Raw genomic sequence first — 13082 nt, forward strand, 5'->3', positions numbered from 1 at the left:
CTGATAACAAAATTACCATTTCATTCTTATTTGTATTTATAGTATAAATAAAGCCAACAACACCTCCTTCCCTGACAGCCCCACTCCTTTAAATACTCAAAGCCTGGAAAACAATAATTCAATGTTTCTTTTACCATGCAAATATCTCTTGTCAAAGACAGAATCCAAGAAATTAGCCAACAGCATTGATCTAGATGCCCTAGGGTTGTTAATTGTAGCTGGAACTGTTTTGTCTCTATGACTTCTAAAAGAGGTTATGGCCACTGCAAATACATCTTAAAGAAGGAAAGAATACTATCAGCCAAAATATGCATCCAGGTTTTGGATCTAGGCTAGCAAAACCCTACTCACATCCCTGTAAAGCAGACATATATTTTTGTATTTTTTGTAGGTGGATACAGTGCAGACCACGAAACCCCCTGGCCACATTGAGGAATCGTGTAAAATGAATGTATGTGCTCGTAAGTGAAATCCATGGAATGTTCCAACTAAAGGTGTTGGATCCTAATAAACCTGGATTAGTCCTGTGTAAAAAGAAATCGATTCCCAAGGGGCAGGACCACTAGCTGAGGAAAATGAAGCTCTGATTTGGAAGAAAACAAAATAAATTCTCGGCAAAAAAGGAATCAAGCTATAATTTGCAAACAGTTGAAAAAGAAAATTAAGCTCTCAGTATAGAATAAAGAAGGGATGTGAGAGAGGTTTTACAGTCTTATCAATTACAATGGAGAAAACGAATCAAATATCATCACATTCAAGAGTATGAAAAGGACAGGAAATCCTTTTCCTTTGGTTTGCACTTGAAAGGACTCAAGCAAAGAGTGGAGAAACATATCCTCTTACTTACTGTTTATAGTTAATAAGATGGAAATTATTATAGATGTGATTTCATTTGCCTTGCTTGAACTAATTGGATGCATTGTGTAGAAATCACCTGAGCCTGTGCTAGATCAACAAAGAAAATGGAAACGTATACCTCAGGACTAAATTCTGAGAAAATTAGATTGTTCCATCCTATTTCACAAGGCTAAGAAGAAATACTACTGCCAATCAGGGAAAATCAGAAACTAATGGACATACGAGAAAATAAAATTTGGGTCAATGGGATACTTGTTGAAACAGAGTTTATTATGGTGTAAAAGCAGAAGATCATGATATATCTCACAGACATTGGATACAATTTCTGATTGAATTTAGGGTAAACCCTGTTAGGTGTTATGGAAATGTACGACCATTATTTAATAGGAAATTGGCCTTTTACATTTGTGGTCCTATGCATTTAGGTATGCAGAGGAGGACTTTTAAGATTTTATTAAAGGTGAATTGCATGTGGGAAGTAACTCTTTGCATTATAGTTACTTGCTCAATTGAAGATACTGTATAAAGTCTAATTTGTGTATGGGCGTGAGTGTATATGTATGCATTTGTGTGTGTGCCTGTATGTATCAATGGGAGAAGGTAAAATTTAACGATTGACATTTGCACTTTGGTTTGTTACCTAGAATGTAAAGAGGTAGAGTAAACCGTCTTAAGCCATTTCCTATGTGTCATGATCATATTAAAGATTATTATTCACAAAAGAGGCAGTTCTGAAGATAGAATGACTACTGCAAAGGCTTTCCAATTAAGTATAATATTTAATGCAATTGAGCCATTTAAATTAAGATAGTACTGATGTCTGAAAATAATGAGAGTAGGCTCCTGTGAAATCAGTTTGAAAACAGTTGGAAAGTCTTACTATATTCCTTAAGATTTTTTTACTCAGCGACAGAGAATGTGAATTATGGATGCTCTTATAGATAAGACTGGGGAAATATTTGTGTTCTAACTTTTAAATATGCCAATAAGTTACATGTGTTTTTTCCCCATTTTTTTTCAGTCTGAATTATACAAGTGACCATGCATTAACATAGATTCTATAGTATTTCAAGCAGATTGACGTATTTTTTGAGGTCACTATGTGCCATAATAATTTTGAAACTATCGTACTCTGGTATTTATGTTCATTTCTCTTTATCTTACTGATTAACTTTAGAGTTGAAATTTTTACCTCTTCTTTCTATGTGACAATCAACTGAAGCTGGTATCCTATCTATACTATTACAGAGATTTTGGGTTTTATGCTATTATAATAAATTATAAGCCTACAAGCTGTATAATTCTATTGTATTGAATATTTTTCTGTGGCCAAAATAATAAAGAAGTCTACTTTATAAAATGTCTGTATTTTTAATAGTCTCTTAAAACAAAATGAAATGTAAAGTGTATTTATGTTGCTGGTTTTAAACTATATTTTCTGCATCTTTACAATTTGAAAGTGAAGAGCTTAACCACTTAAGATAAAGAGAAAAGGTTTGACAGAGAGATATTTGAGAATGTCTGGAGAATAGCACCCTGAACAGGGTCAGGAGTCTTGATGCCAAATTTTATTCTGGTGCTAAATAGCCAGACTTGAGGATACATTTTTTGCATTACCCGGTGCTAAGCTCTCTCACCCATAAATGATGGATTTGGACTGAACTATCGATTTTAAAATTGTTTGCATTCTTAACTCCTGATAAGTTAACTTAATTCTGAGGTTTTGATATCTTAGAAATATTAACACCATGCTATAGAATAGTGATTATATCAATAATCAATAGTGATCATCCTTATTAAGAGAATCACATGCTGTTTTCCACTTAAATTGACCCAAATCTCAACCTATGCCTTAGGACCAAGAAAAAATATGAATTTACAGTTGTTGCTATTCCAGCCTTAGCTTGACTTAACAGAGATATGCAGTGACATACAAATAATCATGTCTGGAATCAATAGTTCCCTCTAAGTTAACTGAACCAAGCGGCACCCAGGTACAAAATCACTCAATTTGTAACAGAGGAAACCTTTTTGTACTTCATTGAGTTGAATGCATTCCCTGGCAGAATGTATTAAAGATCTAGAACCAGTTTTTCTTGCTCTTTACCACTCAAGGATTGATCAACTCAGGAAGGTCTCTGTAACTTCAAAGGCATTTCTGGACTTGGATCATCCTGATTGGTTTCAGAAGAGAAACACTAGCCCCTGATGTTTATTGCCGCAGGCTCTTTCGTCTGATAGTAATTCTCTGTTTAGGAGAAGCAACAAGCAGAGAAGTCTTACAACTGTTCTGATTTCACGATTGTTTATTCACAAAGTGCCTCACACAGAAAAACAGTACTTTTATTTTAGTTTCCTGCTAGTACTCCAACTGAGAAAGGTCAGAGAAACAGTGGGAAGCAAAATGAAAGCATATATATCTTGTGGGTTTTTTTTCATTGCAGCATACTGACTTGCAAAATAGTGTCACTTTCAATATCACAAAGATGGCATGGATAATCTTCAGGGATCCTTACGCAGAGACTGATCACTCTGAATTTTTCTTTTTTCATTTAGGTGAACTAGCCATTTATGGAACTTATATTGATAATAAAATTTAATTTTGTTAATTTAGTCTTTATTTTGCAGGATTAAAAATTTAAATGGGATCTATTAAGCCTCTCCCAAGTCCTAGTATCTCTACTTAAAACTTCTATACTTGTCCTTTGCCTCTATCCATTTGGAAAAACAAGAGAGGAGGGAGAGGAGACTAGACTTGGCTTCAGAGAAATGGCTAAACAGAGTAGTATAATTGTGAATGGGAATTCCACTTGAAAAATTATGTCCAGAATCCATCAGATTGAATACGCATGGATAAAAAACAAATTGGGAATGAAAATTTGTTTTTAGTTATTGCTATTTTGCGGGGGGGGGGGGGGGGGGGCGCTGCTATTATTCTACTTCACTGTTTTGCTATATATAGTCAAACAGATTTTCATATTTCTCTGATAATATTTTAAACTTAAGTTCCCAAGACCCTACTCTGTGCAGTTGATATAGTAATTGCTCTGTTTAATGTTTATATCAACCTCATGAGGTTTGATACTATTATTGCATGAGACCCATTTTACAGATGAGGAAAATGAGGAACAGAGAGTTTTGGTAAATTTGCAAAGCTACAGAATTAGCAGGAGGTAGTGCTGGGCATTGAGCCCTGCCAGTCTGGTTTCAGAGGCCACATTCAATAGGTGGGTCACAGCTTTCATGACAAACACTATTATAGTTAGGAGTTCAAGATAGGTTCTGAAACTATTTGGGGGTGCAGAGATAAATTTTGTGGTTCTCTAGATCACACATTTTTAACCTGTGTGAGGCAGATTCAGAATGTGTGACTTAGATGTGAAAGGTGTTCAGATGTTCTAGTTCACTGAAATATTGGATAAAGATGGAATCTGTGATGAAAGGTCTGCTCTAAACAATGTATAAAGGGAAGAAGAGAAAAGTTTTTCTCTAAGTTACTTGTTTTGCATGCTTGAAGTGTATTAATATAAATATGTACTATTTGCTGCAACTTCTTTTTAAATAAAGACTTTGCTGCTGGAATCTGAGTGGACTGAGGAATATGTCAACTGCATTCTTTGAATAGGGAGAGCTCCCAGTATAATGGGAATTCCAGCCATGCAGGCTGAATGTTACAATGCCATGTGCTAAATGATGGGATATCACAGTGGTTAAGAGTTCAGGGTCTGGAATCTAGGCTGCCTGAGTTTGAAACATGGTTCATGCACATAACTTGAGTGACTTTTGAACAAATAACATCTTTCTACCTCCATTGCTTTGTATGTAATATGGAGTAAAAACAGTATCTACTTCATAATTTAGTTGTGATGATTAAATGAGATTCATCCAGGCAAAGTGAGTGTGGCATAACAAGAACTCAATAAACAATGGTATTATTAATTTTCTTATTGTTTTTATAATTGACATGAATAGAATGAGGTGATTGTTGGCTGAGATGTTCATGGGCCAAAATAAACTCAGTATCACTGGCAAAAGTGAAATAAAAGGCACCTCACAGAAAAGTGTAATGCTAAGCCCTCACTATATTCTGTATGCTATGGTGTGAAACTCAGAAAAATTGTGCAGGTCCAAGTCTCTGGGGGAATGCATCAGTTTCTGATCCACTACTGTTCAAATCTGGGAGTTCTGTGGGCTGTAATTTCTTCAGTCACAGACGAGTGAAAGGAAACTGTGAAAGCTGAAATCAAGCCTGTGTTACATGATGAAAGTTTCCAAAAGGTTAAGAAACAATTTTTGGAGATCACTTTATCCACAATCATAAGGGAATACAATTCTTTCACATTACTAATAGCTTAAAAATTGTGAAACTTAAGGATGGGAAATATATCAGCTTATCATAAAAACTAAGGGTAATGCTGATTATGACAGTCAATCCATAAGCAGGCAGTTGTTGTTCTTTGAAAATATTTACTATCTGTTAAATATGATGAGGGCTTTATTTTCAAAGTCCTTCATTAAGCAGAAGACAGTGCTGCATTTATTGGCTGATAAGATTTGAATGTATGAAATACAAACTGAATACGTGCTGAATTGAACTGGATCATATTTAGTATCGGTGAAGGCAGTAGCTTTCATTTTAAACATAGTAGTTGGTTCAGTAAGCATATTGGAGAGAAGAAAACAAATAAGCATTGAAAATACTCAGTTTTGCCGATTTTAAACTACTTTCTAGATGAAATATATTGAATAACTGTGACTTTGGAAAACGTAGACCTCAGAAGCGGCTCTGTGTTCTTGTAAACTCATAGAATTGCTAGTGAAAACAGGAGAAAGTTATTTTTAAGTTTAGATCACAGTTTAGCAATGGAAAAGAAAAAAAGCCAACTACAGATTTTTATTAAACTATACATTTTATTAATTTCTACAGTTTTTAATGAAAAAGCTGGCTACTGTGTATTTTTGTGGATGCTAATTCCCCTATAATCTATCTTATGCTGCTTTTTGTGAATTTCTGATGAGGAGTTAAGATTAATGTGATTAAAAATGAATATCTTTCTAGGCTCAATCCTTAGATGTTGGAGGGAAAGTGAACACTTCCTGCGTTAAGAGATTGGTGTTCTGAGATCAGGTGCAGCTCAACCTTTTTTTTAAATTGCTATTGCCCAGTTGTGTCAGTGAAAATCTGTCTCTGTAGCAACTGAGGGGGACCTGGGACTCTAATCTTTCTTCTTTCTGTGTCTAGCAGTTAAAAGGTAGGTCAGCAAGGACTTTTTCTCCCCTATGTGTCAGGCTTATGAAAGCAGCAGGCATTTGGTATATGCATTTCATAAAGATCAGAAACCGGCTGCCTCTTGGTAGTAGATTTCAAGTGGGTGTAGCATAATCTAACTATTCTGCTGCATGACTTTTTAAAACCCCTTAATATTTATTAGTTACAAATCTGCCATTTATTTGAACCCCAAATTGAAACTTGGTTGGTAAAGTCATATGATCAAAAAAATAGATGTGTTAAGGAAAAGACTGATAATATTGACGAAGCAATTGATTATATGAGCCTTTTTAGTAAAAATCCTGTGTTAACTTATCAAATGGATGTCTCACTATTTAGATGAACATGTTTGAGCAAATGTTTTTGAGGATATCTTGTTATTAGTGCTGCGTTAGGTTATATTCAAATGAATACCAAGGATCTGTAAACAAAGCATCTTTTCATCTTTCAATAAACCATTTTTAGCACTGGGAAGAAATGCAGTACATGTTTTACATGGGAGCTCCTCAGCAATCATGTGTTACTGCCATCTGAGATTAACATTTGGATTAAAGAGCATGATTAGATGATTCTAAATGAGTGGTTACACAGAAGTTGAAACAGAGTAATACAGCAATCTGCTTCATGCAATATATTTCTTATACCAGTTAATTAGCAGATTAATTGGCATTATGTTTCATGTTGTGACCTAAGCCATTGTACTCCCAGTGGGTCTAATGGAGACAAGGAAAAAAAATGAAAGAGAGCTTTAGAATTGTTGATGGTTTTATCACATGCATGGGGTCACAAAGAATTGGACACGACTGAGCGACTCACACTTTCACTTTTTTTTCCACTTTTCATATCATATGCTACCAGAATTAAAAATAATTCTTCATTTTAAAAGAAGAGAACATACATACACTTTTTTATCTGAATCTAGAACAGATTTTTTTAAGCATTTTTATGGTATGAATCCTTCCACAAATTAAAAGCCTATCTAATAACTATATGTGCAATAGTGTTAAATGAAGTACATTTTAAATTCCAAATGACCACAAGTAAATGTCTAAAGGATACACTTCAGTAAAAGAGAAGTTCTGCTTACAATTTTGAGAGAAAAAACATAAAAGATATGTATTAGGGTGATCATATTTTTGAATGTATAATGTGATTCATAGGATTCTATTAAGGGCCATTGAAATCACTTACAAAGGGCTGCATTTTGGAAAGGCACAATGGAACTCTGCCTTTGGACAGCCTGAGGAAAAAAAATATGCGTCTTAGAAATAATTTATAAAGTAAAAGACATGAAAGGAGTCTCCCACCCCTCCTCCCCTCCCCAATGAGAATGTTTTCAGATTGTGTGTGTTTGTTTTTATTACACAAAATGGAAGTTTCTGCTGAGCCAAAGACAGTCATCTGCCAGCTGATTGGTTCTGCCTTTTTACAACAGAATGAAGAATGGCTACAGTAGTTATGAATATAGAGGTATAAAATATAGAATCCTTCTGGAGGTGCTTTTTACACTGCTGACAATTCAGAACTTGCAGGGAAATAAAATATTTTAAGGAACTGACTAACATACCTAGATTTTGTCAAGCTTTCTCTCCCAATCAATGAACTCTGCTGGCCACCCCCTCGTGGCTCTATCATTAGGCTATCCATTTCCTTTGACTTTGCATACTATAGAAGGTCCAGAGGACTTTTTTCTCACTTTCAAAAATTATTATGTAGCCTCCTTTGGCAGTTAATGTATGGGTGCCATTTGGAACGTCACTTTTATCATGTTGCTCACAGACACGTTATTGTGCACAGAACTGAGTATTTATGGAAATCTAAAGACAGTGTTAAGCAAAATGTTATAAAGAGAAAAAAAAACACTTAATTTTTTCTTTGACTTTTGTCTAACACATCAGTTCAAATTGCTCCCTTATCATTTAGCATAAATTTTTGGCAAATGGAATAGAAATATATAAAAATTATGAATTTTTAATTATAGTGCATAATCAATTGGAAGTTTTAGTTTCTAAGTAGGCAACAGAGGATGAGATGGTTAGATAGCCTCACTTACCCAGTGGACGTGAATCTGAGCAAACTCCAGGAGATAATGAAGGACAGGGAAGCCTAGCATGCTGCAACCCATGGGGTCACAAAGCATCAGACACGACTTAGTGACTGAACAGAAACAGCAGTTTTCTAAAATAAGGATTAATTTGACCTTGTGGTAAAAAAAAATAATTCAGTAAACATTTTTGCTAGGATGAACATAAAGATAAGTTATTCTTAAGCTTCTTTCTTTTTAATGGTGTTATTATGTCTGTAGATAATCAGAAAGTTGCAATTTAATTTTTAATCTGTTACCTGATAATGATCTGATCTATGAGTGATCTTTCAGTTTAAAAACATTTACTGAACATTTGAATTGTTGTATTTTGTCCTTCTTGGAGTTCCTGTGAAAATATGATTTAAAGGTATATATAATTCATGAATTAAAAATGTAGTGTTTATAGCATTGATTATGGACCCGTCTTTGAGACTTTGGGCAAGTTATTTAACCTGTCATGTATTTAAATGAAGATACTAGTAGTCTACGGTAGCATTAGCAAATGTGCATGCATGCATATGCTGTATAAGCTGTATGTCATATAATGAGTAAGTATAAGTTGATATATAACACTTATGGCCATGCCTGGCATAAAGTGAGAATGTATAAATAACAGCTGTTATTAAAGAAGGGCTCAGAAATGTTACACCAGTCATGTAGCCATTCACTAGTTGAACTAAGATTCCAGAAGCAGTCTGAATGCAGTTCACAATAGTGTCCACCATAATATATGTGTGTCTGAGTACTATTAAAGACAAACAGATTTGTTTTACACCAAAACACTGGTCATGAGTTAGTTTGAGATTCAAACTTCAGATGTGCCTGACTTTAAACTGTGATTTCCTTAAACCCTTACATGAATTTAAACTTGATTTTGGAATTATTTTTTGGTGTAGACTTCATAAACTATAAATAAGCTTGCTGTTCAGTATGTCTCAGAAAGGCATTTGGGGGATAGTGTCGGAAAGATCCCCTGGAGAAGGAAATGGCAGCCCACTCCAGTACTCTTGCCTGGAAAATCCCAAGGACAGAGGAGCCTGGTGGGCTACAGTCCATGGGGTCGCAAAGAGTCGGACATGACTGAGTGACTTGACTTTAGATTATTTCTATGTTTAGCATATAAACATGCTTATAAAACATAGCTATATTTATAAAGGAGATTATAGTAAAATATGATCAATTATTAACATATAGTTTGAACTGTTTCCAGGAATATCTCTTAGCATTTAGAAACTACTGATTGAAACAAACACTGGTGAAATATCTAACAGATTTATTTATTTATTTCAAGTACACCTCAGGAGGGTAATTTGGTGAGATCATATTCTTACCTCCACTTTCTTTGAATATTTGGAATTATATTAATCAAAATAAAGTGATTAATTATGTTAATCACTGTCATGATTATGGGGGCATGTTTTATTTTTTTTTAATTTTTTTATTACTTTTTTTTGTTTTAATTAGTTGGAGGTTAATTACTTCACAACATTGCAGTGGATTTTGTCATGCATTGACATGAATCAGCCATAGAGTTACACGTATTCCCCATCCCGATCCCCCCTCCCACCTCCCTCTCCACCCGACTCCTCAGGGTCCTCCCAGTGCACCAGGCCCGAGCACTTGACTCATGCATCCCACCTGGGCTGGTGGTCTGTTTCACCATAGATAATATACATGCTGTTCTTTCGAAACATCCCACCCTCACCTTCTCCCACAGAGTTTAAAAGTCTGTTCTGTACTTCTGTGTCTCTTTTTCTGTTTTGTATATAGGATTATCGGGGTGCATGTTTTACACTGTGGTATTTTCTTTTTGGCTATTGCTACATCATTTCTGTTGCCATTCAGTTTCGTTTAACTGTGAGGAATGCTTTATTCAGTTTTCTTGAAATAGTTTGCTATAATTTTTCCAGTTAACTTGTTCTAAAATATATGTTGTAGTTAGATCTTTAGATTGATTGCTTTTCACATAGATGTCTCTAGCATCATCCTTCAGTAGTCACCATTACTTTGTGTTTAGTTGAATTAGAAATTGATATGCCCTGATAACTGTTATTGGAAGTTACTTCACTTACTGTGCCATCTAGCAATACAGGATCATAAAAATATGTGTTAAATAATAAATGCTTTCTCTGTTGGCTACTGACAGCTGATCAAGACTGTAAGATAAAATAGATCATGGCTAGGCATGGAAAGCATGCTTGAATTGCTATTAAAGTTGTGTACAAAACATGTATGATATATTCAGATATTACATTGAAGGCTGAAGTATCCCAAACATTGCAAGGACAGAATGACTTGCTTCTTCTTAGGCCATGCTCAGGAACATATAGCGCCTGCTTGTTTCTAATCAATTTCCAGTTTCTTAATTTAGAATCTTATTCCTCTGATTAATCTCCCTCTCAAATTTTTACTTTTCATTCTTCTTTCAATGAACTGTATGCTCCAGTTAAGCCTGGTAACTTTTGAGTGACTTCGCCTGCTTCACACTTACTTACCCGTTTGCCTTAACCTTTACTTTCTTCTCCTCCAACAAATCTCTGTCTTCTTATTTTACATGAGTGAATCCTTCCTTCCTTGATTCTTCTTCTTTTGTTAAACTGTTTCTGATTACCAGATCGTGAGTGCTAACTTTAAGTTACTTTATCTGCATGATTTTATGTTAGCTGGGGCTTCCTACCTTTAATGATGGAGAAGTTTTTGTGCATGTAGGTGACTATATCTATTAAATTTTATTTTATTGTTACATCATAATCTCTTCACAAGAGTGGCCCAAGTCTGATACATATTTGCCATCCCCCCTCAGCTGTGAGCAAAGTGCCTTGCTTATAGTAGCTTGAAGTGTGTGTGCTCAGTCATGTCCTACTATTTAAGACCCCATAGACTGTATCCCCCCAGGCTCTTCTGTCCATGGAATCCTCCAGGTGAAAATACTGGAGTGGGTTGCCATTTCCTTCTCCAGGGGATTTTCCCAACCCAGGGATCGAACCTGTGTCTCTTGCATCTCCTGAATTGACAGGCAGATTCTTAACCACTCTACCACCTGGGAAGCCTGCCGATAGTAGGTTAATAAATTCTAAGTTAGTAAATGCTTATTAAACAGTGATTGAATTCATTTGATGATATAGATGGGAATTTTATATGATTCTAGGTCATTCATTGAAATGTTTAAGTAGTTCCTCAATAAATATTTATTGCATTTCTACAATAGATTAGATGTGGAGGATGTCACATTCCTATAAGGAATTAAATGTTGGGTAACAGTGAAGGTAATACACACCTATTTAGATACATATATATCATAAATCATATAAGCTTTTTTAGAGCTTGTGTTCTGTATTACTCAGGATCTACTCTAGTGCAGAAATCCTGTTATTACAAAGATAACTATGTTAACCAGATGCGATGATTACATGGTGCCAAAAGTAAGGGGTCTGGTGTAATACAAGTAGATGCCAAGGCAGAATGGTCTAAAAGGAAACCAGGAAATAGATCAAGATATAAACAGCATTAGATTTCATGTTAAGGAGATTCAACATGATCCTAAGAGAAATGGGAGTCAGATGGCAGAGGTCTTTAAGTATAGGGGAGTGGAGGCCTTGATTTGTTAGGCCTCCACTTTCAAAGCTTTTAAGAAAAGGAAGAAACAAATATCCTAAAAGGGATCTGGATTGTTCTTTAACAGAGATATTTCTCTTAGACTTGGAATGCTGTGCTATTAGTGACCACACTTCACGTGGAATAGGTAGTAGAGACAGTTGCTCTCTTTGGTCATTTCTTGGTACCATACACTGCTCCTCTCTAGAGACTTATTTCCTTAGTAGAGGACTTAGTACAATAACAAAAGAAATGTTTCTAAAATCAATAGACTTGAAACTATTCTTTGAACTTGGAGTTCAGTTCAACTTAAAATGTTTATGTGTGGTGCTATGGCAAATCTATATGATGTTTGCATATAGATAGAAAGATTCATTTAAATATAAAAATTTTCTCGCTGAAATAATGACTGTCACAAAAGACTTCCCTTGATGTTAAGCTATGATCTCAGGTCAGTCATGCCTCAGAGGCTATCTTGAGGCTGAAGGCTGAAGAATTATCACTCATCAAATCCATGCCATCTCATTTCTACCCCTATCATTGTCTGAGCTCACTGTTCAAGCTATAAGCTGATTAGTATTTCACACTTACCCAAAAGTGTTTTATTTTGACCTTGTAGCATATCATTATTTTCAGTGATTTTTGCTTACTTTCTGTATTTCATGGTTTAGAAAAAAAAGAATTTATGCCACAGATAATGTGGATATGATTTTCACAGTCCTGCCCCTTTTAAGACTTACTGTTTTCTTTTGGGGGAAAAAAAAAGACCAAAAAAACAATTCATAGGATTTCATTTATAGTGAGACTGTTCTGACAGTTCTGTTAACAGTGGAATTTTTAAGGATCATCAATATTGAAGGCACGGCCTGCGAAGTTACTGTTTTTTTCTTTTTCTTTTTTCATCTTTAATTCCAATTAAAAGATACATATTCTATTAGACTAGATGCCTTCTGCCTGGATGTTTTCTGTGTGATCTTTGACTTGCAACCAAGGAAATTCAGCTTCAATCTGTTAGAGCTGAAAGAGCCCACAGCATGCCACGGGCTATCCAGTGTTTCAAGAATTTAGAATCCCTGGTCTGTGAATAATGATTAATATGTATTGCTCATATTGTTAAATTTTCCAACAAAGATGGCCTATAAAGTTATTCTGCATTTCTGATTGTTCTTAATATTCCATATAATGCAGATATTGCACATATCTTATGTATGCAAAATATTTAACTCGTTCTATAGACAAATATCCACATTCTCAGTGGACAATTTTCAAAATGCC

At 35.0% G+C, this 13082-nt stretch overlaps 1 protein-coding gene across 6 annotated transcripts in view; it reads left to right on the forward strand.

The window, feature by feature from the left end:
- Positions 1 to 13082, forward strand: part of PCDH7 (protocadherin 7) — a 454602-nt gene that overhangs the window by 74097 nt on the left and 367423 nt on the right. The window contains exon 2 of one of the 6 annotated variants that reach the window (XM_065907642.1): positions 392 to 4347. The exons of the other annotated variants lie outside the window; for them this stretch is intronic. Coding sequence (XP_065763714.1) covers positions 392 to 469 — 78 coding nt within the window. The 3' untranslated portion in view covers positions 470 to 4347. Of the gene's footprint in view, positions 1 to 391; positions 4348 to 13082 lie in introns of those variants that run through there. 6 annotated transcript variants of the gene reach the window in all.

The sequence above is a fragment of the Muntiacus reevesi genome, chromosome 16 (assembly GCF_963930625.1).
Source record: "Muntiacus reevesi chromosome 16, mMunRee1.1, whole genome shotgun sequence".
Lineage (NCBI taxonomy): Eukaryota > Metazoa > Chordata > Mammalia > Artiodactyla > Cervidae > Muntiacus > Muntiacus reevesi.